This window comes from Chenopodium quinoa, unplaced genomic scaffold (genome assembly GCF_001683475.1).
Source record: "Chenopodium quinoa cultivar QQ74 unplaced genomic scaffold, ASM168347v1, whole genome shotgun sequence".
In the NCBI taxonomy this organism is placed as follows: domain Eukaryota; kingdom Viridiplantae; phylum Streptophyta; class Magnoliopsida; order Caryophyllales; family Amaranthaceae; genus Chenopodium; species Chenopodium quinoa.
In genome coordinates, this window is record NW_018743175.1 from 4,469,507 (window position 1) to 4,495,782 (window position 26,276).

General features: G+C 34.9%; 3 protein-coding genes across 6 annotated transcripts; 2 read left to right on the forward strand and 1 right to left on the reverse strand.

The window, feature by feature from the left end:
* The first annotated feature begins 1,866 nt into the window (after window positions 1-1,866).
* LOC110732615 (protein ABHD17C-like) lies at window positions 1,867-9,577 on the forward strand. The gene is made up of 5 exons (XM_021912577.1): window positions 1,867-3,142; window positions 5,782-5,818; window positions 6,446-6,682; window positions 7,030-7,077; window positions 8,446-9,577. Exons 1-5 carry the CDS (start codon window positions 2,817-2,819, stop codon window positions 9,208-9,210), a joined length of 1,413 nt encoding a protein of 470 aa, XP_021768269.1. The 5' UTR covers window positions 1,867-2,816; the 3' UTR covers window positions 9,211-9,577.
* Window positions 9,578-14,021: 4,444 nt separating this feature from the next.
* On the forward strand, window positions 14,022-20,234 carry LOC110732616 (cellulose synthase-like protein D3). 3 transcript variants are annotated; one of them, XM_021912580.1, is made up of 4 exons: window positions 14,022-14,666; window positions 15,151-15,963; window positions 16,669-17,476; window positions 18,095-20,234. In XM_021912580.1, exons 2-4 carry the CDS (start codon window positions 15,155-15,157, stop codon window positions 19,853-19,855), a joined length of 3,378 nt encoding a protein of 1,125 aa, XP_021768272.1. In that variant the 5' UTR covers window positions 14,022-14,666; window positions 15,151-15,154; the 3' UTR covers window positions 19,856-20,234. The 3 variants fall into 3 exon arrangements, with proteins under 3 accessions (XP_021768272.1, XP_021768271.1, XP_021768270.1); XM_021912579.1 differs by having other exon boundaries at window positions 14,023-14,666; window positions 15,147-15,963; XM_021912578.1 differs by lacking the exon at window positions 14,022-14,666 and having other exon boundaries at window positions 14,917-15,963.
* A 930-nt stretch (window positions 20,235-21,164) lies between these two features.
* Window positions 21,165-25,006, reverse strand: LOC110732617 (pentatricopeptide repeat-containing protein At4g11690-like). 2 transcript variants are annotated; one of them, XR_002513504.1, is made up of 2 exons: window positions 21,785-22,950; window positions 21,165-21,674 (listed from the first exon to the last, which is right to left on the reverse strand). XR_002513504.1 is itself a non-coding variant. In XM_021912581.1 (2 exons), the coding sequence occupies exon 1, from the start codon at window positions 24,865-24,867 to the stop codon at window positions 23,161-23,163; it is 1,707 nt and encodes a 568-aa protein (XP_021768273.1). In that variant the 5' UTR covers window positions 24,868-25,006; the 3' UTR covers window positions 21,165-21,674; window positions 22,966-23,160. The 2 variants fall into 2 exon arrangements, 1 of the variants encoding a protein (XP_021768273.1); XM_021912581.1 differs by lacking the exon at window positions 21,785-22,950 and adding an exon at window positions 22,966-25,006.
* Between the last annotated feature and the right edge of the window lie 1,270 nt (window positions 25,007-26,276).

Below are 26,276 nucleotides of genomic sequence, written 5' to 3' on the forward strand. Positions count from 1 at the left end.
AAATAAAATGCATGTAGCAGTACCACCTTAGTTGCTTAAGTTTTACATTGATTGGGTAACATTATCTTAATTAATGGTGAGAATAATAGTACTAATGACAGCTTAATTACAAACGTACTATCTGGCAAAAAAGAAAACAGCGGCACTATATTGACAATATTGTAAGAAATTTGGTCAACTGACCGTTACCTTTGACTGAATCATGTTCTTAAGTTGGGGATTATAATGTGTTTTTTCACAATCTTCCCATGACTTTCCTTTGGCTAATCCCTTCATCCATACTCATAGTTATATATTGATGTAATCATGCAAATGAATACTGGTATAAAATTTGCTCACAAATTTTAATTTTGGTTTACATCCAGAGAGACATAAAGAGCAATGGCGTAAAGGATTAATCTTACGTAAATAACAAGCATTATAATTATCGGTACGATTTAAGAAAATAGGGTTACAACTATAACAAGTTTATATAGTTCAAAATAAGTCTTTTCAATTAAATTAAGCTAAGTGTTAATACATACATTCAAATATGCGGATAAAATATACTCCCTCTGATTTGTCCCATTTTATAGTCATGTGGGGTCTTGTTAGATTAGTCTCATTGTATATTTTATTAATATCAAACTTTTATAATTTTTACGCATATAAAAATGAAGTTATGTACGTTATAAAGCGTGCCTTAGATACTGTGAAAAAGTCAAACAGGGCAAAAAAAAAATATAGGGACAAAAGGAGTACTTTGTAATTATTGAAGTATATCCTACCAAATAACACATGTAAGTGTCCCACATTGAGAAAGTAAGAGAGAGTTAAACACTTTATAAGGCTAAGGGGCTACTCCTCTTATTGCCATATGGTTTTGGGATGGAATGCATTTGAACTTGTGAAGTGGACTCTCTCTCTTGGTTTGCGAGTGCGGCCCAGACCCGTACTTAACAGTAATTAAGGGGAACTAGGTGAAAATAACACATTATTAGATCAATAAGTAACAGTACTTCATTTGGTTTTTTAGTTGTAACACTTGGATTTATGCGGTATACACTATACTTTAAAGTATATATGTTTACTATTATTAATCATTTATATTCAAGAAAACAAAGTTACGAGAATCCTACTTGATTCATCTGAATAATCTCAATGCATACTGTTTTTCTACATGTAATTTTCAATTTTTTAGAAGTTTGAAAATACGCATTGATAAGCTTGAAAATCAACCGTTGCAAATATACAAACAAAAGAAAGTAAACGGTCTAATAATTAGTTTTAATTAGGTGTAGACAAGTTGCAACACTCTTAGTTTCATTATACTTGTTACACTTTGATGCTTTTAGTGAGATTTTTCTAATTTAAACTTAGTTTTTCTAAAATATGTAAAAATAAGGTGAATCAAACATGACCTAAATTGAGAAATAAAGTGTATACAAGTATATATTTTAAAAGAAAAGAATAGGTTACTATTTTTTATTTTATTTTTTTAAATAATATAGTTTTTTTGATTAACTTGTAAAAATATTGCCTTTGTCAAAAAAAAAAAAAAAAAAAAAATTTGTAAAAATAAGAGAAGAAAAAATAAAGTTTGGCTAATTAAAGAGAGAATAGTTTAAAGCTTGATATTTTCATTTGTAAATAAAGTGAGAATAGTTTAGAGCTTGATCAAAAGAACAAACTATGACAAAATTGACATGAAATATTGATGACCAAAAATAACTATTGGTCACTAATAATAATGCTACAAGTTATAGCTAGTCAAAACAATAGAGTGACACCCTAATAGTAATCTTGATCAAAAGATCCAAAATTACAATTTGCTCAATCTAAAACCTATAGTCTATATACTTTATACTCTATAGTCTACAATTTCCAATTCCAATTTTGATTTTCTCCTTATCTTGTACAAGTGCACAAATATAAAGTCCAATCAATAATAAGTACTTTGATAATATTGTCCATTTTCCATCTTCTTTTTTTTTTCTTTTTCTTTTTTATTTTTCCTTTTAAAATCTTCCATAAAATGATGAAAACCCCTGCCCCCAACTTTGTCTTCTTCTTCCTTATCACATGCTTCATAAAAACCATAAAATTTAAACAAATCTCTCTTTCTCTTTCTCTCTCTTCCCCTGTTACTTCTGACACAACAATGAAGTCATAAAACTCAGTTCTTAAGTTAACTTTTATTTTCCTCTTTTAATTTCTTTCTCCCCCATTTTTTTTTTCCTTTTAAAATCCTTTTTTCAGCTTCACTCTTTTTTCACTTCTTCTTTCTCTCTCTAAAAATAATTGAGATGATCTTACACAGATTTAGCTAAACATCAGAGTACCAAAACCTCTGTTTTCACACCCAAAAAAATTTCCCATTTATTTATTTTTTCCCAATTTCTTCTTTTTAATGTCACCCATTTCAATTAAAATTCAACCCTATTTTTCCAATCAAATTTAACCCAAATCCCAGAATAAAGTTTCAACCTTTTCCATTTTTCATTAATTTTTTCTGAAAAAAGATTAAACTTCATTTTAGGCTATTATCTTTCTTCAACCATTTTCACCAAATTACTATCTTTTTTTGGCATTAAAATTAATTTTCAACTAAACCCAAAAAAATTTCTATTTTTGAAAAAAAACCCACCTCACTTAAACCCCCCATTTCCATCAACTTTCTACCAAAAACCCGCCTCCCAAAAGTCCCAACTTTCTCTCTCCTCCTCTGTTTTCCCCTGTTTTTAACCCCAAAAAAGTTGAAATCTTTACACTTTCCATTACTCTCCACATGCATTCATTAGTTGGGCATTCTCTGATCTGCACCAAATTGGGGTGAAATGGGTTGTTCAATGTCAAATTTGGCAGCTAAATTTGCTTTCTTTCCACCTTCTCCGGCAACTTATGAGGTAAAGAAGAGAGATTCCGACGGCAAGTTTGTGGCGGTTTCGACGGCTGCGGCAGTTCCAATTCCTCAAGGAGATGACCCACTTTTGAATGTTCATGTTATTGAAACTAAAAGAGGAAACAAGATTGTTGCTTTTTACTTGAAAAATCCTTATGCTAGACTTACTGTTCTTTACTCTCATGGCAATGCTGCTGACCTTGGTCAACTCTATGATCTCTTTGTTCAGCTTAAAATCAATCTTAGAGTCAACTTAATGGGGTCAGCTTTCTTTCTTCCTCTCCTTTTTAATTTTAATTTTTATTATTCATTTTACAAAGTTCTATTGTTTGTTCTGTTTTGCCCTGTTTTGTTTGTTTTTTGAGGGTTATGGGCATGTGGGGTTCTAGAGATTTGAGTATTTTTTGGGTTTAGAAGTTTAGTCCTGTGGACGGGATTTGATCCGAGGTCTTAAGTAATAAGTAACACCCCTCGAGAAAGTCGAGGATTTACTAACTAAGCTAGCTGACATCTACTTGGATTTGTTGTTGTTGTGGATGAAATTTTATGTATTTATTGGTGATGGTGTAAGAAAAAATTGAGTGCTTGTAAATTTGCATGGTTGGATTTATGTTTCTGGGTTTGGTTGCAAGTTGAAAAAAATGAGCTTAATTTCTAATTTATTTTTTTTTAATTTTTTGATGGGGATTGTTTAATCTTTACTTTTTTCTGTAAGGGTAACAGTAAAGTTCTGTTTCACGTTGGCCATAATTTTTTGGTGAAAAGCTTTTGATTTTACTCACTGAAAGCATAAATTTTGGACTTACTTTTGTTAGAAAATGACATTTTTCTCCCTTGTGAGCTAATACTATCCAGCTTTTTTCCAAAAAAAATTAACTTTTGGAATAAATAATGAGTATATTTTGATAATAATTGAAAACTACTAAACAAAATTCAATGGAAAAGGTTTTCTTTATTTTTTTAAAAAACTTTTACAAGGATAATTGTTTCATTATTTTGGCAAATTTGTGGTCACACCAATTTGTTAAAGCCCAACTTTTGATGCATTACATTTTCGATAACTTTGTGTGTAAAGACATGTATTTTTAGTGTTTTTCACGGGGGTAGTTTGTGAGACACTATCTGTTTTAGGCCTTTGTGCCTCTAGTTTAGCGTGGGATTGTTCTTGGGAATTTATCATTTTTTATGTTAATAATTGTGATACATTTCTCTTTTGGTTTTAGTTCAATTTATTTTCAATTTTCTGTTTTCCCTCCAAGTTTCCATCTTTTGATTGTACTCATTATAATGGATTTGAATTAAACCTTTTTCTTCAATTATCTTGAACTTCGTATTGGTTGCGACGAGGTGTGTTCATTTGCTGTCAATCTGTAAAGTGTTTCTCTGTGTCTTATCAGTGGTTTCATTTGAAAAAACCTCATTGCAACCGAAGTATCAATCCTTATCAAGTGTTTCTCCGTGTCTTATCGATCATTCCTTACCCCCACCTAAGCGTAAGCCTCATTGATTGCATTATGGTACTTTTACTAGTCTATGTGTATATATATATATATATATATATATATATATATATATATATATATATATATATATATATATATATATATATATAGGTTGATATTGGTCCATAATCAAAAAATAAAAAAGTTCAGAATTGGTCCATACTTTGTCCTCTAGTAGTTGATTATTAAAATTGATTTTGTCCCTCCATTTTGTGAATTGCAAAATTATGCCCTCATAGAGGGAGTACCAAATTCAATCTTGACGTGGGAAAATTAACTGGCAAACTTGTTCGTAGGCGCACATAATAGGGTTTTACGTGAGGTAATGTGGCTGCCCCAGTTTCTCAGTTGAGAAACAAGTCATGTATCCCAAAATAGCATAAGTGTAAATAAACTAAACTTTGTTAATATTTTATTATTTATTGTTGAACTTCTTTTCCATCTTCTTTTATCATCTTCTTATCCAACCTGTCTCCATCTTCTTCCTCAATCCCAAACCACGACCCACGACCCACAAACCTCCACCTCCACCTCCATCTTCTTCCTCAATCCTCAATCCGAAACCACGACCCACAAACCTCCATCTCCATCTTCGTCCTCAAGCTCTCCTCTCGTGAACCACTGAACCACCGCTTTCACCATCATAATTAAACAAAAACCCTAAAAATAATGGAGAAATTTATGGTATGGTTAACCCCAAAGGGTATGAATGTTATCCTCCTCCATTGAAGTCGATTGCCGTGTACAATTTCACCATTGAATACATGCTTCTCCATTAAAGCTCTTCTACTTTGCTAAAACAGTTTCTCCATTTATTAGACAATTTAACAATTTTAACCCAATGATAAATTTACCCCTTTGAGATACATAATATGTTTCTCATGTTGAGAAACTTGAATTTTCTATGAGGTAATCATCTTACCTTGAGTGCAAAGGTGTGGACACTTGGACTCTTCAATTCAGCCTGAACATGCGAAAATATTTCACAATAGTTGGCTGCAAAGATATGTGTACTTGTGTTGAAAACTTGTCACAACTCACAAGGGGACATGCATTGTAAATTTGTAATGCATAAGGTTAGTAGGTAAGTTTTGATTTGTAGGGTAGAAGTACTCTATTACGAGTATATTTGTTGAGAGAGTGGGAGACCCGTCTTTTTGGCAGAGAGTTGTTTTTGTTGATTTGCATGTTGTGTAAAATTTGGTTCCTCTTGAATCAAATATGCTAATTGGCTCAATGAGATTTCATTTTTGCCCTTTGAAGCTTGGATCATACTGCGTATCAAATTTACTTTATATCACGTCTTTCCTGAAGTACTGGTCATTTCACAAATTGTTATCTTTCCCATGTATTCATTGCTATTGGGCGTTCATCAATTTTTTGTGTGCAAATCTGTAGGTATGATTACTCTGGGTATGGTGCGTCTACTGGTAAGGTAGGCTGTTACACTCATCAGCATATATTTACAATATTTCCTAATTCCTGAATCATAATAGGCACATTGTAGAATTTACAATTCTTGTAAATAGCAATGCTACAATGTTTTTCCCCCCTTAAATCTGGAAACACCTCTACACAACATTGCTCAATATGTCGATAAGTAAAAATCCTGTATAACTTGTAATTTCAAGTCAAGCTAGCAATGCCTCCACAATCCCTAAAAGATGGTAACACCCTGAAGAAGGTGAAAATTAAAGAGATACTATGCATTTATAGCCTGCTCGTCTTCTATATTTGAGACAGCCGAGTTCAGAAAATTTGGTCATCTGAATAATCACTTCGTTCCATTGCATTAAGTAGTTGATTATTTAGAGCTTATGCCACGACTCAAACTGTTTTCTTGCCCATGTTCTCTTAAAAACTTTCCCACCATGAAGTTCCTTAACTTCTCATTACGTAGATTGTAGCATATACAAACATGTAGATATTTGTACGTACCTGACGGCCTCCAAATTGGCTGGCTTTTTTTTTTTTTTTTTTTTTTTTTTTTTAATTTTTAAAATCTAAGGCTTCTTAGAATCTTAGATACTGATCTTTTCCACATGCTTTCTCTCTGATCCAGCCAAGCGAGGCCAATACATATGCAGATATAGAGGCTGTTTATCAGTGTCTTCAGACTGAATACGGAGTAAGTCAAGAAGACTTAATTTTATACGGGCAGTCAGTTGGAAGTGGGCCCACACTGCACCTTGCAGCAAAACTGCCAAGATTGAGGGGGGTGGTTTTGCACAGTGCCATCCTTTCCGGGCTTCGTGTACTGTGCCATGTGAAATTCTCGTTCTGTTTTGATATTTATAGGGTGAGCGAGCTCTTTTTTCATCTTTATTTAAACTATAAATTTAGGGTTCTGCCTCTTTTTCCTTCTCACTAGTGTGTGTACATTCATCTGCATTCTTCTGTGGTTTGCAAGATGTTTTTCATTATATGCATGTATATATATGCCTAGCTTGGTGTGATGTGCAATCAAATGGATAGAAAAACTGACGATGAAGTTAGTCAAATTAGCTTGGTGCCTTTACAAATTCCTGCTTCGTTATAGTTGTTACGGCTTTTTAGATTGTGAATCATGTAGGCTGGTCTTGTAATTACTTAAGTGTCGATCCCCCGTGCATTTCCTGGACTTAACTATATGGTTCTTTGATGCAGAATATAAGAAAAATACGGAAAGTGAAGTGCCCTGCATTGGTGATACATGTAAGTTGTCTTTTTCATGTATCAGAATGCGTACTTTTGCCTGCTGACTTTGTGTCATTATTTCATATAGCGATGTGAATATCTAACTAGGTCATGAATAGTGAAATAATAACGAGCTTTATATTTATTAGCTGTCACAAGTCTGCTTTTCTGCTGAGAATTTGTTGGTGGTAATGACTAGTGAAATAATGAGTGCTATATTTATTCACCTGTCTATTAGATCAGGACTAAATTGAGCGAGGGAAAGGCCGAAAGGGAATCTGATTTGCATGATTTATGTATTATAATCACTTATTATATAGGTTGAAATATATGACTTGATTTGTATGATTTCTCCTTTTCGTTGCAAAAGTGTCGCTTAATAAAAGATGATTGCTCTTTACCAAGAATAATTCTTTAATCAACCCAATTCAATTAGTGTAATGAAATAGTATTTTGCCTTAATGCAAATTGAGTGAGTGACGTTTAAAGATGAAGGTTAATCTTAAGCAATGTCTTCTTACATACTCTAAGTAGTTACCTTTCTTTTGAGAATCGAGGGATTGAAAGAATAAAATAATTTGGGTTGTCTTTTGAAGGTTGGAACCATTTGCCAAAGCATTTTTTTTCAGGTCAGGTTTTACTTAAAGGAGAGTGAAAGACTTGTAGACTCTATGTAGTTGTCTAAAGAGCATTAAACATCTATAGACTTTAAATAGGAGTATAAGCTAAGTGTGGAATTTAGGGTGTGGGGTAGGAATTGAAAGATTAATTTATGAGGAAGTGGTCCTAGTACTTCTAGTGTTGCAAATTGATGCGAAGGATTAATGTATTAGATTGATGATTAGTAAAAGTGAATTTTTGAACAAGTGCACCAAGGTCATGTTTTGAACTTTGTTGTTATGGTTGGACTGTTGGAGGCTTGAGATATTTAGGATATGGGTGCTGTTAGCAAGAGACTACTGTTGCTAGGAAACACTGTAATTTATCAGTTATACTTATTCCCCTGTAAATAGTTGTCAAATGTCCTTGGAAAGAAGTGGTAGAAGAGGATGGAAAGAAACAAACAACTACTTCGTAATAAAGAGGGTAATGCAGTGACATCGAGGTGAATCCTTGATTATGAGGACTTGGGCCTATGTGACAATCAACTAAGGAGCATACCAACATACCAGTTAACATGTGCCAAACATATATCCTGAGAGCTAGAGCATTTGCTTTTTGAAATGGAATTGAGTATATACAACTTTTTTTCAATTCCACTTAGTTCGACTCTAAAACAATCATTAATTCTTTATTTTATTACGTTTTGTTGGAATCTTTTGAAAGGGTGTAAGCATTCTGTTCTTTGCATCTTCACTTTTGTTGTATCGATCTTACACAATGCAGGGTACTGAAGACGACGTAGTGAACTGGTTACACGGAAATGGATTATGGAAACGGGCCAGGGAGCCTTATGAACCCCTATGGATTAAAGGCGGTGGGCACTGCAACTTGGAGCTTTACCCTGATTACATCCGCCACCTATGCCGCTTTGTTCACGAAATGGAGAACATGACCACACAAACTCGGCTTAAGAAAATCCGAGATGTTCTCAACCTCCATCCAAAACCCCGTCATCCACCCACCAAAACGACCTGTAGCCGGTCTTGTAGCTGTTGGAACTGTTGTAGTTGTACCTGTAAGATGAAATGCTGGAAACCTCGATGGCCTAAATCTTGCTGCTCTCCGAGCTGCTGTTCTTGTTTCCAGTGCCCTAAATGCACAAGCTGCTGCAGCTGTTTTGGATGGCCAAAATGCTTGAGCTGCAGTTGTTTTAAATTGCCAAAATGCTCGAACTGCTGCAGCTGTTTTGGATGGCCAAAATGCTCAAGTTGCTGCTGCATACCTAGTTGTTTAAAATGCTCAAAACCCAAATGTTCGGAGGGTTGCTGTTCATGCAAAGGATGTTGTTCGTGGATTTGTTGTGGCTGCTGTTGTTCGACAACAGATCAAAGGCAGACAACGGATCAAAGGCAGACAACAAATCAAAGGCAGATAACTGAGCAAAGGCAGACAACAAATCAAAGGCAGATAATGGATCAAAGGCAGACAACAAATCAAAGGCAGACAACGGATCAAAGGCAGATAACGAATCAAAGGCAGGAGAGTTAGGACATAAGGGGTGGTTTATAGTATTTCTTTTCCATGTGAATGTGGGATTGTACAGATTCGCAGCACACTAGCTAACCTCCCTTGTTCTCATTCTCCAAATTGTGCAGTTTAGCACCCTAAGTTATACAAATTGTGGTTCCTCCTTCTCCTCGCTCGCACCCCCTTCCCTCGAAATCTTTGTCTTGTAAACTCTAATTCAGTTTTAGAATTAAAATTACTAGCCATCTTTACAAGCTTTGGCTGGGAAACTATACATGAATGATGTTGGATGTTTGACAGGCTGAGAAAAGCGAGAATTGATGCCCACATGACTGTTGTTCACTTGTAATATGTGGTTATCATCTGAGTAAAATCAAGAGTTATTCAAGATCGAAGCCAGGATCTTTAAAATGTTTTCGATATTATACTTGATAGAATAGGAAATATTTTGTTTATATTATGTGAAGCTATTTGGTAAGGACTTCGAAATACATAAAACGGTAAATATATAACAATACAAGGGAATAAACATCTCCAAACCCAAAGAAAATTATGAGTTTTAGACTTCTAGTATTGATTTACTCTCCCTAAAAGTTCTTTCTGTTTGGACGGTGATAGTCTAACAAAAACAAAAGCAGTCAAAACAAGAACTTTTAAAGGACTAACAAATTAATAATGCACCACACAGTAAAGTACATACACCCTAAACACCAATACACCATGTAAAGTACATCCAATGTTTATTTTAATAATGAAATGAACAAAACAAAGTATGTAATAAAAAAACGCTCATTTGCAAAAATCAATTTTATCAATAATAAAGTTAAATTCAAATTTTAATTGATAAGGTGAAAATAATTAAAAATAAATAAAACAATAGTAAGTTAGAAAATGCAGTAAAGGTTTGCATTATTGGTTTATAGTAATTTAAAGGGGAGCAAAACGTTTATTGCAGGCTATTACACGGACTCTGTTTCTCTTGTAAAGATGCTCAGGAAGAAATGAAAATTCTAATGTAGTCTTATGACTTTTGACTACCATAATTTTTTAAAATAGACAGCTGAGATTATTTGTTTTTCATTTATTTTTAATTAGTAATTTTAATTAAAAATTCACTTTTTAATTAATTTATATATATTTTTTTATTTCCAGAATTTCGAAATTATTAAAAAATAATTTCTATAAGATAAAAATATATTTAAAATAATCAAAAAATTATTTTTAATTAAATTACCAATTAAAAATAAATCAAAAAACAAATAATCTCAGCCGTCCATTTTAAAAATTATAGTAGTCAAAAGTCATAAGACTACATTAGAATCATCTTGTAACTAATGTCAGCCTTAGATGGACGATGGATGATATTCGGTGAACTAGTAAGGCCTTTACATGGTGTAGCATCCACAGTGTTCAAAGGGAACGAGTTCACAAGGCGCATATCCTTGCTACCATAGCTAATAGTAGTTTATCTTCCTTTAATAATGTTTTTTAATTGTTTCTTTAAGCTTATGTAAAAAAAAAAAGGGGTAATTTAAAGAATATTGTTAAAACCAAAGATTCCAACTTTCTAAGTTGTAACATAGTATTGGATACTTTTTTTTTTTTTTTTTTTTTTTTTGAGAAGTAGTATTGGATACTTTGTAAAACTAAGGAACAAAAAAACCGATGAGATGTTGAATATGCGGCTTACGTAGGCCGCCATGAATTGATCATAGATTCTTACTTTCTTCAGTAATCACACTCTTGGTGCCAATTGCCCAGATATTTATCAAGTAGGCCCAATTTTAAGGAAAAGGTTAGTTAGTAACTTGTATGCTAAAAGTTTTACATACCATCTATATCCTTGTCAATCCAACAAATAGGCATGCACAAGGCACGACCATAGAATGTTTCTTTAACTACATGCCCATGATGCCCATAATTCGATGTATTATCCTGTGTATCAGGTTTGACTCGACCTGATGATAAAGGTTAATTTTGTAATCTTCGTAGATATTTTGGGGTGCGAACATACCTATCCTTCTTCAAACTTTTAAAATATGTGACTCGTTAAAACTGAATCGTGAGACCTATAAAACATGTCGGGTTATGTTTGAATGACTTTAGTGATGATTTCTACGGCATGTAAATATAGTTGAATTTCCAGCCTGTAGTAGAGTTAATGTAATTGGATGTAAAAACTTATATTAGGTTATACATTGAATTGTGATGATAAAAAGTTATATAGCTTAATTTGTATTATTATTTTATTACGAACATTTTTCACTATTTCGTATATTTATTATAACTAATGAAGGCATAAAAGAAATTTAATAAAAAAATAGTACTCGCGGGATATAACGATGAATTTTGTATCGTAATTTAGGTGATTTAATTTGCGTGTTAGATTTAATAATGTAGACCGTTGAATGTAAATGGCATTACTAGACTTTAACGTGAGAACAGTCAGCAACAGCTAATATGTGTGAGCTTGTAAACTCTTATGTCCAGTTGCCTATGAAAGCTTAACTAAAGCCGCGTTACATTTTTCAGCTTTTATACTAATCATATTTATCAATTTATGTCATCATGTCATTACACTACCACATGCTAAATTAATTAATGTTTAAACTAATCATATCATCATGTTATTTCTTCCATGACTTCAAATCTTTTACATTATTAACTTTGATCATCTACGTATTAATTTTATATATTACAATCTATGTTATATACTCCATATTAAAAGGCATTTCGAATCAAGTCCACATGTCACGTGTCACTCTCCAAAACGTTTTGAATCAAGTCTACATGACGTGGCACTTTCTCGACTTTTTTTTTTTTTTTTGTTATTGGCAATTACTCCATGTTATTACACATTAATTAAAAAAATAAATAAATTAGTAACATGATTTATACTTCGTATAAGATTTGAACTCTTGATCACAAAGTTAATTAGTAGGAAGTTAACCATGGAACTATGTCTTAATATGTGTCTTTAATAGCCAAAATAAAAAATTTATTGTAATACATGACTTAATATGTATCTTTAATATCATTCATAATTACTGTAATATATGTAATAACTCGAGGCATCGTCCGGGCCCAAAAACTAGTTTACAAATGGTATGTTGTTGGAATAGTGTAATATTGTATTTACTTTCGAGAAAATACAAGCTATATACAATCAAATACATAAAGGGCTTGTCCCAATTTATCTCCTAGATAAACAAGGGATGTTATTATGTTAATCCCATGGCATAATAGTAAATAAATTGAAAGTAAACAAAAAAAAAAAAAAAAAACAAATTGTAAAAAAAATTTATTCTTCTTCCTCTTCTCGGTCAAACCTAAGTACCGCCATTACCCATCAGACCCAAGTACCGCCACCATCTTCTCCGTCACGAGTCCCACCATGGCACCACGACTACAACCTTCAGTTGAACGTCATCCCGTCGGAGAAGGTATGATCTTCCCCTTTCCTCTTCATCGTCAGCTTGTCGATCAACCACGAAACCCATCACCGCCACTATCTTCTCCGTCAACTTGCCGATAGCCGCCGCCGATTAAACGAAAACCCTAATTGTAAAGGGAGAAAATAAGGGCAAGGTTAACCCTTACAGGGAAGGGTTAGGTCGTCCTCCATTGAAACCCCTTGAAGCTCTTCCATTTCTGCATTGAAGTTCTTCCATTTTCGGTTGAACTTCCATTAATGGTGAAGGTGCAGTAAACCAGATTTTTTTTATTTTTTTTTTTCAGATCTATAAAAAGTTCTTCCATTTTTGGTTGAACTTCCATTGATCGTCTGTCAGTACCAATTTGCCTTGTTGGGTTAAATTACAGAAATACCCATGCTTTTTTTTTGGTGGGAAATGACAAAAATGGGGTTGGATAAACTTCTCAAGTTTATCAAGGAGATAAATATGAATTCTCTCAATACATAAATGATCAAAGCAAGCTATATATACGCTAACATGTGTAATAATGAAATTGTCGCAATTAATAAAGAACTATATTGAAGGAAGCATGTTAGTTGACAATTTGACTTTTACAAATTTTGGTATTGTATTAACTTTTAGAACTATTTACCTACTTCATTTTGACTATTTATAATTAATTATGCCTATGAAAAACAAAGTCATGTAATTTCATGGTAGATTTTCTTTAGGCATGCAACATCATGTTAGATTTATTTTTAGGGCATGTAGCATCATGTAAGATTTGTTTCAATATAATTATAAATACTCATATGCCTTTAACATACAATTATTTAGAGATATTAATAATTAAAATTGAGTGTTGAAATGTTTAAATTAGTATAGTATAATTGCTTCATTTAGGAATTCTTTGTCGAGTAAATTACTAAAGAAAGGAGAAATCACAATTTTAGAAACTTTTATTGGTTTATCATTTAATATAATTGCTTCATCAGGAATACTTTGTCGAGAAAGTTACTTTTTTTTTTTCAATACATCTATTGCCAATATGTTAGTCAAGATAATTGTATTTTGCTACTTTGTATTCAAGATCTCAAAACTTAACGTGTTAAAAAATCACGAAAATGAAGGAAAAATAATCCAAACCCTGAAATTGAGAAAGTTGACCTAGTTGCTTGCTAAACTAATATGGGTAAGAAAATGTAATGAACTTGTAACTTTCAAACTCATTGCGGAAATTATAAATCAACCCAACCAAAAATTAATTCAAGCCCAACTTATCGATTTGAACACGACTCAACCAATTCGATTATCGTTTGAAATATCTTAAAACTATTGAATGTTATTGATGAAACATGTTTTAAAGTCATAAGCTTGACTAACTACCAAAGTTCAATCCAAGCAAATCTACTCCATTGTTCACATTTTTCATATCCAAATAAAATTGCAATTAAAGGGGGAGGATGTCCAAATTACAGCCGCGTTGAAGCCGTAAAAGTGTGTCTTTCTCCAAACATTCCTTTTCTTTCAATTTCTTCCCCACACCTTTTCTCAGCCGTCTTTTCTTGCTCACTTCCTCTTCACCCAACTCAATCACAAATTTCTCAATCAGACCTTTTTACTTATTTTAATCAATCACCCCAAATTATTTTTTATATATCATTCGATTATTTTTAAAAAGATCGAAACTTTTAGTCTAATTAAAACAGAGTATCTTATTTATTAAAGATCTGGCTAGTTTATGGAAGAGGGATAGTACTTGGTCTCATGTTTTATTTAGTTGGACTAAGTCTAATTTTTAGTTTAATTGTAATTAAGATATCTTAATTTACTTGAATTTGAAGTAGTTGAAGACATTTGGGGTGCATGTCATGCAATTGAAAGCAACTAATTTGGGGGTTTGAAGATTTCAGAGAAACGAAGACACGCTTTCTAGAAGATTAAAACTATATTATATACAATTTAATTTGTTGGAATATATGATTTCTGGGTTTTTTATATAATTAACAAAGGTTGCACCATAGTTGATCAGTCGTGGAGTTCAACCTTTGCAATTTACAGGTAACTATTTTCTCTCTCCTACTTTTAATGGGTTTTGGGTATTGACTGTTGCACGTTTTTGAGTTTATGGGGGTGTTAGGTGGGGCCTGCTTTGTTTAATTGCATAATATTTAGAATCATCTCAAGTAATGGGCAGCATGTCTGAGTATATTGAGTAGAAATTTGTAATGTGATGATTGAGAAATTATTCTGTTTTTGGTATCATATATTATATGGTTTGATGTTTGTATAATATATGGTTGTGTTTCTTTGTTAGTTTATGAAAAAAAGAATAGCAATTGGGAGGGTTAGTGGGTGATTTTAATTGAGATTGTTTTTATGATTGTTTCAATGGTGTTAGATTGTTGAGATTGTTAGAATTTGATTGAAATATTTGGTAATTGGCATTGTTTGGGGTGGGAGGGGGTGAGAGTTGAGATAGTTAGAAGATGTTTAAACCAAGTAGATCCAATTTGTCTGATTCATCTGATCTTCCTCCAGCAAGGCCGATGCGTCAACCTCAGGTAACGTTCGCTAGGCGGACCGCTTCAGGCCGCTATGTGCATGATAATCTATCAAGAGATGATCTTGATAGTGAGCTTGGGAGTGTGGAGTTTATGAATTACACAGTTCATATACCTCCTACTCCTGATAATAACCCTATGGACCCTTCTATCTCTCAAAGGGTGGAGGAGCAATATGTGTCGAATTCTCTATTTACGGGTGGTTTCAATAGTGCTACTCGTGCACATTTGATGGATAAGGTGACTGAGTCAGAGATAAGCCATCCTCAAATGGCCGGGGCTAAAGGGTCTTCTTGTCAAGTCCATGGTTGTGATGGGAAGGTGATGAGTGATGAAAGAGGTGCTGATATACTTCCGTGTGAATGTGACTTTAAGATTTGCCGGGATTGTTACATTGATTCTGTTAAGGGAGGTGATGCAATGTGCCCTGGGTGCAAAGAGGCTTACAAGCATACCGATTTGGATGAGAAGGCGGTGGATTCTGCTGGACGCCCTTTACCATTGCCACCCTCAAAGCAAGACAGACGGATGTCTTTGATGAAATCTACTAAGTCGGGGTATATGAGGAGCCAGACTGGTGGAGCAGAGTTTGATCATAACAGGTGGTTGTTTGAGACCAAGGGTACCTATGGTTATGGCAATGCTATTTGGCCAAAGGAAGGGGGATATGGCGATGGTGATGGTGGTGGCGGTGGTGATGGTGAGGGTCATGAGCCACTCGAGTTGCTTAACAAACCATGGAGACCTCTTACTCGAAAGTTGAAGATACCAGCAGCAGTCATCAGCCCATACAGGTATGTAATATTTATGCATAGATTGTTTTCTTTTCTTTCTTGCTTTATTTTATTTTATTTTATTTCATTTTTTGTTTTTTGTTTTTGTGGTGGTGGTGGTTGGAAGGGGGGGGGGGGGAGCGATTTAAAATTATCCGTGTCTGCAAAATTTGAATTAACTTTTTACTATAATATTTTTCAAGTATGCAGTTGATTAAACCTTGTTTTGTGCCTTGAGTTGTGGTTGTAAGAGCAAAGGTTGAATTGCTGCTGCATGATGACTAAATTTCAATCAGATAATGGCAAAATTATCTGCCATTTTAGCAAGTTGACATTCAGATGATGTTTTAGCCTTAATTTGAGATGTTCAAAAACCGGTCAAGACAAATAGCACAAGCTGACACTTTGTGAGGTTTATTTTAAAAACACAAATAATGTCATAAGAATATGTGTCGAATATTATAGTAACTAAAACTCTGATTTCTTATACCATTAGTAATTTAGTATAGGAGTAGATGGTTTGTTATTTCACTAGTATTGAGTAATTATGATATGATTTGCACTGAGTTACAGAATTTGAGACTCAAATTTTAAGTTTAGTCTGGTTTTCTGGTAATGTGGTATTATTCACTTCAATTTCATTGCAACCAGTTTATGCATTTTGATTATTGGGAAAACGTTGATCATGAGATGGTTTTTGTGTTCTAATTAGCAAATCCTTTTCAGGCTTCTTGTGTTCATTAGACTGGTTGTTCTTGCATTGTTTCTCGCGTGGAGGGTAAAGAACCCTAACAATGATGCCTTGTGGCTGTGGGGCTTGTCTGTGGTTTGTGAAATCTGGTTTGCATTCTCTTGGGTCCTTGATCAACTCCCTAAGCTTAACCCAGTTAATCGTGTTACTGACCTTGGTGTTTTGAAAGAGAAGTTTGAATTGCCAGGCCCCAACAATCCTACTGGAAAATCTGATCTTCCAGGTGTTGATATATTTGTTTCTACTGCTGACCCTGAAAAGGAACCCCCACTTGTGACTGCAAATACGATTCTGTCTATTCTTGCGGCTGACTACCCAGTAGAGAAGCTTGCTTGCTATGTCTCTGACGATGGAGGTGCCCTTCTAACCTTCGAAGCAATGGCTGAAGCAGCTAGTTTTGCTAACTTGTGGATACCATTTTGTCGGAAACATAATATTGAGCCAAGGAATCCCGATTCTTACTTCAGTCTGAAAAGAGATCCTTACAAGAACAAGGTCAAAGTAGATTTTGTCAAGGATCGCCGTCGTGTTAAGCGTGAGTATGATGAATTCAAGGTTCGTGTTAACGGTCTTCCTGATTCAATTCGACGACGTTCTGATGCTTACAATGCCCGAGAAGAGATTAAGGCTTTGAAGATGCAGAGAGAACAAGCAGGAGATCAACCGTTGGAACCTATAAAAATTCAAAAAGCTACTTGGATGGCTGATGGAACCCACTGGCCTGGCACTTGGCTGAATTCTGCACCTGACCACTCAAAGGGTGATCATGCTGGAATCATACAGGTACTGGATTTTGGTCTTGCATCTTTCATTTTCAGCTTTTTCATTTACTTTAAAATTTTTTGTTATTGGAAGAACACTGTCACAATGGGTGGTGGTCACTATAATATTGCTCTCCTATACAACAACTACCGCCACCACCCATTGTGACAGTGTTCTTCCTGGGCGGGGTTTAGGAAGTGTCGGTTATAGACATCCTCAACTGCATGTTTAGAAGGCTGTTTCTTATGAGAACTTTATAATAATACTCTCTCCATCCGTAATTAAGGCCACATTTATATATTAGGCCATGTCAAAATGATAGACCATTTTCTAGTTTAAATTTTTATTTTGATTTTCCATAGTACCCATAATGACGCCTTAAGTTTTAACTAAGAAGTTGAAAGAAAAGCAACTACTGCATGGTAGCTGTTTAAATTCCTATATAATGAAGGGACATTATGGGGTTATACCACATTTTCATAAGAATGACTTCCAACCAAATGAGGCCTTTTTATTTAGAGATAGAGGGAGTAGTAAGTTTGTTCTCATTGGATTTGTACTCGAAAGTTCTTTGACTTCATTTTTGCTTTGCCCTGCAGTTTTCGAGTCATAGACTGATTTTTCATTTTTATGTTACAGGTTATGTTGAAGCCTCCAAGTGATGAACCTCTTCAAGGATCAGTTGGTGATGATATTCCTTTTGACTATAGTGAAGTTGATATTCGACTTCCGATGCTGGTTTATGTTTCACGAGAAAAACGTCCAGGTTATGACCACAACAAGAAGGCTGGGGCTATGAATGCACTTGTTCGTGCCTCGGCAATCATGTCAAATGGACCTTTCATTCTTAATTTAGATTGTGATCACTATATCTACAACTCTGAAGCCATTAGAGAAGGCATGTGCTTCATGATGGATCGTGGTGGGGATCGCATTTGTTATGTCCAGTTCCCACAGAGGTTTGAAGGCATTGACCCTTCTGATCGTTATGCCAACCACAACACTGTTTTCTTTGACATCAACATGCGTGCTCTTGATGGGCTTCAGGGCCCAGTTTATGTCGGAACTGGTTGCCTTTTCCGCAGGATTGCCCTGTATGGTTTTGATCCACCTAGAGCCAAGGAGCATGGTGGCTTTTGTGACTGCTGCTTTGGTCGCAAGAAGAAGAAGCGTGTTGCAATCGATTCTTCATCTGAAGAGAATCGGGCTCTTAGAATGGGAGATGATGATGAAGAAATGGACGTCTCTTTGTTTCCCAAAAGGTTTGGCAACTCAAGCTTTCTTGTTGATTCAATTCCAGTGGCAGAGTTCCAAGGCCGCCCACTCGCTGATCACCCATCTATCAGGAATGGCAGACCACCAGGTGCTCTAACCATCCCTCGGGACCTTTTGGACGCTTCTACAGTTGCTGAGGCCATAAGTGTCGTATCTTGTTGGTACGAAGATAAGACCGAATGGGGTGGTCGTATTGGTTGGATTTATGGATCTGTGACGGAAGATGTGGTCACAGGGTACAGAATGCACAATAGAGGTTGGAGATCAATCTATTGTGTTACCAAGAGGGATGCTTTCCGTGGGACTGCACCCATCAATCTTACAGATCGACTTCACCAAGTCCTTCGATGGGCCACAGGCTCAGTTGAGATTTTCTTCTCTAGAAACAACGCCTTCTTAGCCAGCCCCCGTATGAAGGTTCTCCAGAGAATCGCTTACCTTAATGTTGGTATCTACCCATTCACCTCGATTTTCTTGATTGTCTACTGCTTCCTTCCTGCACTCTCCCTATTTTCAGGTCAATTCATTGTCCAAACCCTGAGCATAACCTTTCTCATATACCTCCTTGTTATATCCTTATCTCTCTGCCTTCTTGCACTTCTGGAGATCAAATGGTCAGGCATTAACCTCGAAGAATGGTGGAGGAATGAACAGTTTTGGCTCATTGGAGGCACAAGTGCACATCTTGCTGCTGTGCTTCAGGGTCTGCTGAAGGTTGTTGCTGGTATCGAAATTTCTTTCACTTTGACATCAAAATCAGCTGGAGACGACCTCGATGATGAATATGCTGACTTGTACATTGTCAAATGGACTTCTCTGATGATTCCTCCTCTTGTTATCATTATGATTAACTTGGTCGCCATTGCGGTTGGTTTTAGTCGTACTATTTACAGCACCATCCCACAGTGGAGCAAGCTGCTAGGAGGGGTGTTCTTTAGTTTCTGGGTGTTGGCTCATCTCTATCCTTTCGCTAAGGGGCTCATGGGAAGAAGAGGAAGAACACCCACCATTGTTTTCGTCTGGGCAGGTCTTATTTCCATCACAATTTCCCTCCTATGGGTTGCAATCAAACCCCCGGGTGGTGCTCAGAACGCCGACATTGGTGGGGGTTTTACTTTCCCTTAAACTTTACTACTAAACTTCTTTTGTTTATGGCATATACCGAAACTGTTAACCTTCGAAAAAAACCTTTTAATTCCTCCGGCAATTCAGGAGTATTGCTTGGAATCCCATGAAATTATACAGGGAAAATCAGATGGGGATGTGGATTTTACTGGGGAATGATTTTTCAATTCCCTTGGAAACTTTCTGTTTGATTTAGATGTTTATACATGTGGGAAAAATTGAACAGGCAAACATACATTTACTGCTCCCTTTACATTCTTTTGTAATTTATATTTTAGAGACAAAATAGCTGAAAATCATCTGTAACATGATTCAAATCATGTAGCATGTAATCATCACATTTGATTTATTTTCTATGAGCAATCAATTTTGTTATGTAGCTTGTTCTTAATACAGCATTTGTTATTTAAATGATATCACCAAATAAAAAGAAAAAGATATAAAAATAAAAATAAAATCTATTACTCCTTTCATATTAGGCCACATTCGACATAGGGTTGTTTATTAAGTTTTTATGTAAGAATACTAATATACATTGTGAGTAATCTGGGCAAAAATCAATTTTTAGCTTGCAAAATCTTAAATGTGACATATTAATTTGGAACAGGTTTAATATGAGATAGTTGTTGGCTTTTGGATCAAAGACTATTTGCTCTGACCGACTGACCCTAAGGAGTAAAAAAAATAATTCATTTTGAGAGATTTCGAGCTAGCCACGATTTTGATAATCAACATGGAGAGATGCAGATTATATTAATTAATAGACAGCAATCATAGTATGTATGCCAAAATGAAAATTCTAAGGTGATCATCAAAATTGCAATTTAATGTATGTTACATTCTGACCTCAAAATGAACAAAATATTGATAGGCTGAAAGTTATATTGTCTATAAACATAGCTTGGTAATGGTGATACATGTCTGAAGCCCATGTACACAACAATGCTACATCAACAAATTATAAGGGCTGCAATATCTTTTCAATGTTTGATGCAACAAACCAAGGAGCTTGAGGCAAGCATTGAAAATTTATTTCATCAACTCACCTCTATTCATCATCATACTCATCATCTGTTCCTCTAGCTGACGAAAACCTCAATATGTGGCGGCCATCTGGTAGCCTCTCTAAGAAATTCTCATCCTCTTTAGGCTCTTCTTTACGCATCCAAGATTCTGGGACTTGCAGCTCATTCCATTTCGTACTGCTTCGAGTTCCAATAAAAGGATGGATAAAAGTTGTTTCTCCCAAAATCGGCTCCTGTAATGCCTCTGATCTTAAATCCACCATTGCCTTGCACACTAATCTGTATGTCACTGCCAAAGGTATTCCACTCGTCATGAGATACAAGGTAAGGATTTCAATGAAGAAGAATCGGACAAGGAAACTGAAAAGCTAGGGAAACAGTTGAAATAGATTGGACCCTGAGATAGATTAGATTCAACAAGTGCTAACAAAGAGTTCTCCCAGTTAAGGTGCCTGGCATCTCTAAGGCACACTACCACTGGAGCTCCTATCCTGTCTCAGCAGAGGCTTGATAGCTATTTGGACCAGACCCAAGTGCAAAAACTTATGTTTCTTCTTTAAGAAGCCTTTAAATAAGTCACTAGTTAATAAATTAATGGATACATCCTGGTTATTGGCTTTCAGGGTGATGGTTTCTTCATAATCGGTCACAGCATAGCTTGGAAAAATCCTAAAAATTCTTTTCTTGTACACTTGATCAATGGGGATTTTCAGAAATTTCTAACCATCAAGGTTCCTTTTGAATCGGGAGCTGCCTTCACCTTCATTGGCAAGATTACTAGCCATTGATCTGACCTGAAATTAAATTACACAAAAGATTAATACTATACTCAGTAACACACAAATATACAGAAACAATACCTAACAAACTGAGGTAATAAATCCATACGAATTTCAGAAAATACCAATTTGCACGTACTGCTTGGCAAGAATTTGAGAACAACTTTCAAAGGGTTGAATAATCACACAGAAGCTTCTCTATAAACATTTATAATTGGAAAATAATTTTTAATGTTTCACCAAATACAAAATATTTTAGTGCAAAGATGCTTCTAATTATTGTCCTTGACATTGTTTAACTAGTTATCTTTCATAAAATAAAAGTCTTGATCTTTCTTTCCCTTCCAATGTAATTATGTTGTAAAGTCATTGTCTTGGGTCTTCCTTAAGTCTACCCCTTTTGTTATCTTAGACCGTAAAGAAGGTAGACTTTCTCAATCATTTATTCATCACTCTACTAAATGCCAGATAACAGAGAACATTTCTCTACTAGATGCCACTGAGGCCGCATTTTTTAAAGAGAGATTCTTCAAGAGGAGTCTAACTTCCGCCTTAAGCATTTATTAAATAAGTTGACACCAAACTCTTTCTTTCCATGATAAAACACCTTTCAAGATAACAACTGAAATGAGAACAATAAAAAAAAAAAAAAAAAAAAAAAAAAAAAAGTAACTCACTTCATACTTGAATTTGTAGCTATCAATATTTGGAAGTGTGGTAGCAGGGTAGAAGAGATGCTAAAACTAAGAATGAAATTTTTTTTGTATAGTTCTTAAGCTTTATAACTACTTTTGACCACGGTATCTTTCCCATAGCATAACAAAGACTGAAAATGTATGGCTCTTAAATTCACCTTCTGCAACCAGTTTCCATTACTCTATTTATGCTGTAGCTACACTCACATAAAGCATCAACAGTTCTACATCTCATATTTGTGGATGTCTTGATGGTTTACACACCATTCTTAGTCTAGTAGTGTTCTCTGATAAAAACTAAACTGTACAAAATGCAATATGCCCAAATTAGCTAAAATACATGCTATACAGCTTGCTCAAAACTATCCAAAGTCCAAACTATGACAAACCTAAGCTGATGCTTCAATGAACATCAATGTAAAAAAAAAAAAAAATGAATAAATAAATAAAAAAAAGGAGCAAAATTAAGTTATGAGGAACATTTTCTTAACAAAGGGTAATAATGTAAAGTAGAAAACAGACTAAAATTCTATAAAGCTACGTTAAAAGTAGGTATTCAGTATGCATATGTGCAAAATATCAGTTTAACAGCAAAAATCCAGTAAACTCACCAATTTGATCCAAGAAACCAACGAAATCAAGCTTTAAGATTGCGATCATGAGAGAACATTTGTGTAGCTCCACACTGATTTAGAGGCCTTGTCACCTCTTTCTGACTCCCCTATGATAGGAGCTCGGTCATCCATCTCCATCTTGTTCCAACAATTAATTTCCATTTGGCCTATTCATGTGGCATGACAGGATAATCATCTATCATCTTCTTTTGCTTTTGATAGCACATTGTAGACTGCGTTTGATGGTTTCAGTCCTAAGCTCAACATCTCTTCAACTAGAATTTCAGCTTCTTTTAATTTCCTGTCTTTACACAGAGCGTGTATAGTTGAACAGTAGCTAGCAACATTTGGAATCATCCCCTTCTCCCTCATGTCTCTCAGTGACCGCAATGCCCTGTAAGAACTCCCCTCTCTGCAATAACCATTAATCATCATATTATAAATCACATCACTTGGATGTAAATGCATCATCTCCATAGAATTGAACAACTTCGATGCTTCTAACATACTATCCTTGCTACACCATCCATTTATCAAGGCACCAATAGTATAAACATCTGCTGCCATTCCAAGCTTCTCCATTGAATAATACATCTCTAATGCCTTCTCCATGTTACCAGAACGAACAATTGCATCGATTAGAATTGTGTACGTCACTTTAGATGGGGTGATACCTCGCTCCTCCATCTCCCTGACTAAATTGGTAGCCCTTTTGGAATTTCCAGATTTCGAGAAACCTGAAATAAGAGTATTATACGTCACCAAAGTTGGCATTTGACCATCCAACTTCATTTGTCCAAATAAACTCATAGCCTTGCTTAACTTCCCAATGTTACAAAATCCATCAATTAGGGTATTATAGGTGATCAAATTTGGACTCAGGCCATAGATTTTCATCTTTGTAATCAAATTCTCGGCCTCCCACGGGTTCTTCTCCTTGCACAGTCCACTGATCAATATATTGTAAGTCACAATGTTGCACGCCAAACCTCTCTCAACCATTTCATCAAACAAAAGGAAGGCTCGACCCAACAATCCGTCTTTACAATGCTCATTCATCATGCTATTGTAGGTATAAATATTAGGTAAAATTCCACAAGCCTTCATCTTCTCATATAGTCGAAACCCTTCTTTCTTAAAACCTTTTTTGAATAATCCATTCATCAAAACGGTGTAAGTATGCTGATTAGCAACCAATCCCAACTCCTCCATCTTGTTAAACAAATCCTTTGCTTTTGCAATATCACCATTTTTACAACACCCATCAATCAAAGTGGTATAAATAACAACATTTGGAGACATTCCCACATCATCTAATCCATCCAACACATTAAAAGCCCTTTCCAAATCATTTCCTTGACAAAAACCCTTAATCATAATCCCAAAACTATACACATCCAATTCAACTTTACCCTTAAATTCATTAAAAACCCACCAACCCTTTTCAAGATTATTGCTTTCTAATAGAAGAATCAACAATGAATTAAACAAATTCGACCTCGGTACCAAACCGTGATTAATAATCTCAATGAAGGAATTCAAAGCCTCTTCAGGCAATTTAGCTTCAACATATGCATTAAAGATAATTTCTTGAAGACGAACACAAATGGGTTGTGAAATTGGGTAATTCTTGGTGAAACTCTGAACAATTGATGCAGCATTCAATGGTGAAGATGATTTAATTCTACCAGAAAGTAGTTGAAGGGTAAAAAACTGGGCTTGGGGCAAAAAATTGTAGCTAATTAGGAAATTCAGAATCAAATAAATGGAATCATGGGTGTGCTCCATTTCATGTAAAACTGAAGATTTTAATAGAAAAAACGCTTTTACAGGAGGGTTTTTCACCAATTTTTGCATCAATATTAGACATTGGCTTGTTGTTGTTGAAATTTTATGCATTTTTACTCAAATTTGAAGAATTAACTTAACAACCCAGTAACTATTTCAACAAATTGATGATAATAATAATAACCCATTAAAGAAAAACATTCAAAATTACTAAATTTAATTCAAATTGAGCTTATAAACAGGAAATCAAAGGAGTTAATTGGAATACCTTCTGTTTGGAGGAGAGAGACTGCAAATTCAAAGCAAAGGCAAAACTGTGAACTCTCATGCTCAAGTATTAACGGGCCATTAAACGGGCTTATGGGGTAATGGTGGGCTTGGAAGCCAAAATATTTTTATCAGACGACCAAGTCCAAAAGGCCAAGTATCTAATATTGGATAATCGAAGTAATGGATATTACAGGTAGAGGTGGCCATTGGGCTGGATTCGGGTCGGGTTAAGTGGTTGGAATCGGTACTTATCCGTATAGCAATAGGGTTATACGGTTATATCTATCAATCACTTGCCCAGGCCATGACTGTTCCACTTGGTGGAACGATCTTACTGGCTAAGAAGACCCATCTGCTAGGAGGATCGGTTTTGGTCGAGCTTGTTTGATACGAGTATTAGCTCAAAAATGGATGTGAAAATAAAAGTAAAAAATGAAAATCGAGGTGTTTTAGTAAAAGTAGTTCAATGACATTCATTATAAAAGTACATTTTCCATATAACTTTTTATATATGAGTAATAACTAAATGGTTTGAGGGTCAATAATTAATCTCTAAGATGTTGCAATTCAAATATTTTCTTCCTCCATTCATCATGTGTAAAATGTGTACTCCGTAATTATTTGTAAACATCTCATATCAATTTTGTAGCATAAGAGATTGGATGTGGATAGAGAATTAATTGATTGTTCATTATGATGACAATCAAAATTATTTTTCTTTATATGATACTACTTTGTATAATTTAGGAATAGATTGAGAAATAATGAATTAGCTAGATATAAACCACTCAAACTCGTAGTCTCGTACTCGATATTATGCTTTTTTTTATAAAAAAAAACGATGAATAAAATATTTTTCTCTTGATCATCCGTCACCCTTATGCATCATAACTCCTAAGAATTACTTGTATATTTGTAGAATAAGGGGTTGTTTGGTTTGTACGGGATAATCGGAATGGAATCAACAAAGAAAAACGAGGAGAAAGGAATGTAAAAGTGTTTGATTATAATTGTTGTTTGGATTGACATTCATACTCCACCTTCTCTAACCACACCTCATACAACCTCCTCTCACCATACCTCAACCAAATCTCTCCTCTACAACCTTACTCTCACCACACCTCAAGCATCTCTCCACATATGCCAACCCATGACCCTCCTGCTACCCGCTACCCACTAACACTCTCCCTCCGGTTGCTGCGCCGACCACCTCGACGGCTCGACCCGATGCGACTCTCTAAAGCTAGTTG

Coding starts and splice junctions, on each gene's coding strand:
- LOC110732615 (XM_021912577.1), top strand. CDS start 2,817: ATGGGTTGTTCAATGTCAAATTTGGCAGCTAAATTTGCTTTCTTTCCA. Junction 3,143..5,781: donor CTTAGAGTCAACTTAATGGG/GTCAGCTTTCTT, acceptor GCAAATCTGTAG/GTATGATTACTCTGGGTATG. Junction 6,683..7,029: donor TCTGTTTTGATATTTATAGG/GTGAGCGAGCTC, acceptor TCTTTGATGCAG/AATATAAGAAAAATACGGAA.
- LOC110732616 (XM_021912578.1), top strand. CDS start 15,095: ATGTTTAAACCAAGTAGATCCAATTTGTCTGATTCATCTGATCTTCCT. Junction 15,964..16,668: donor GCAGTCATCAGCCCATACAG/GTATGTAATATT, acceptor AATCCTTTTCAG/GCTTCTTGTGTTCATTAGAC. Junction 17,477..18,094: donor ATCATGCTGGAATCATACAG/GTACTGGATTTT, acceptor TTTATGTTACAG/GTTATGTTGAAGCCTCCAAG.
- LOC110732617 (XM_021912581.1), bottom strand. CDS start 24,867: ATGCATAAAATTTCAACAACAACAAGCCAATGTCTAATATTGATGCAA.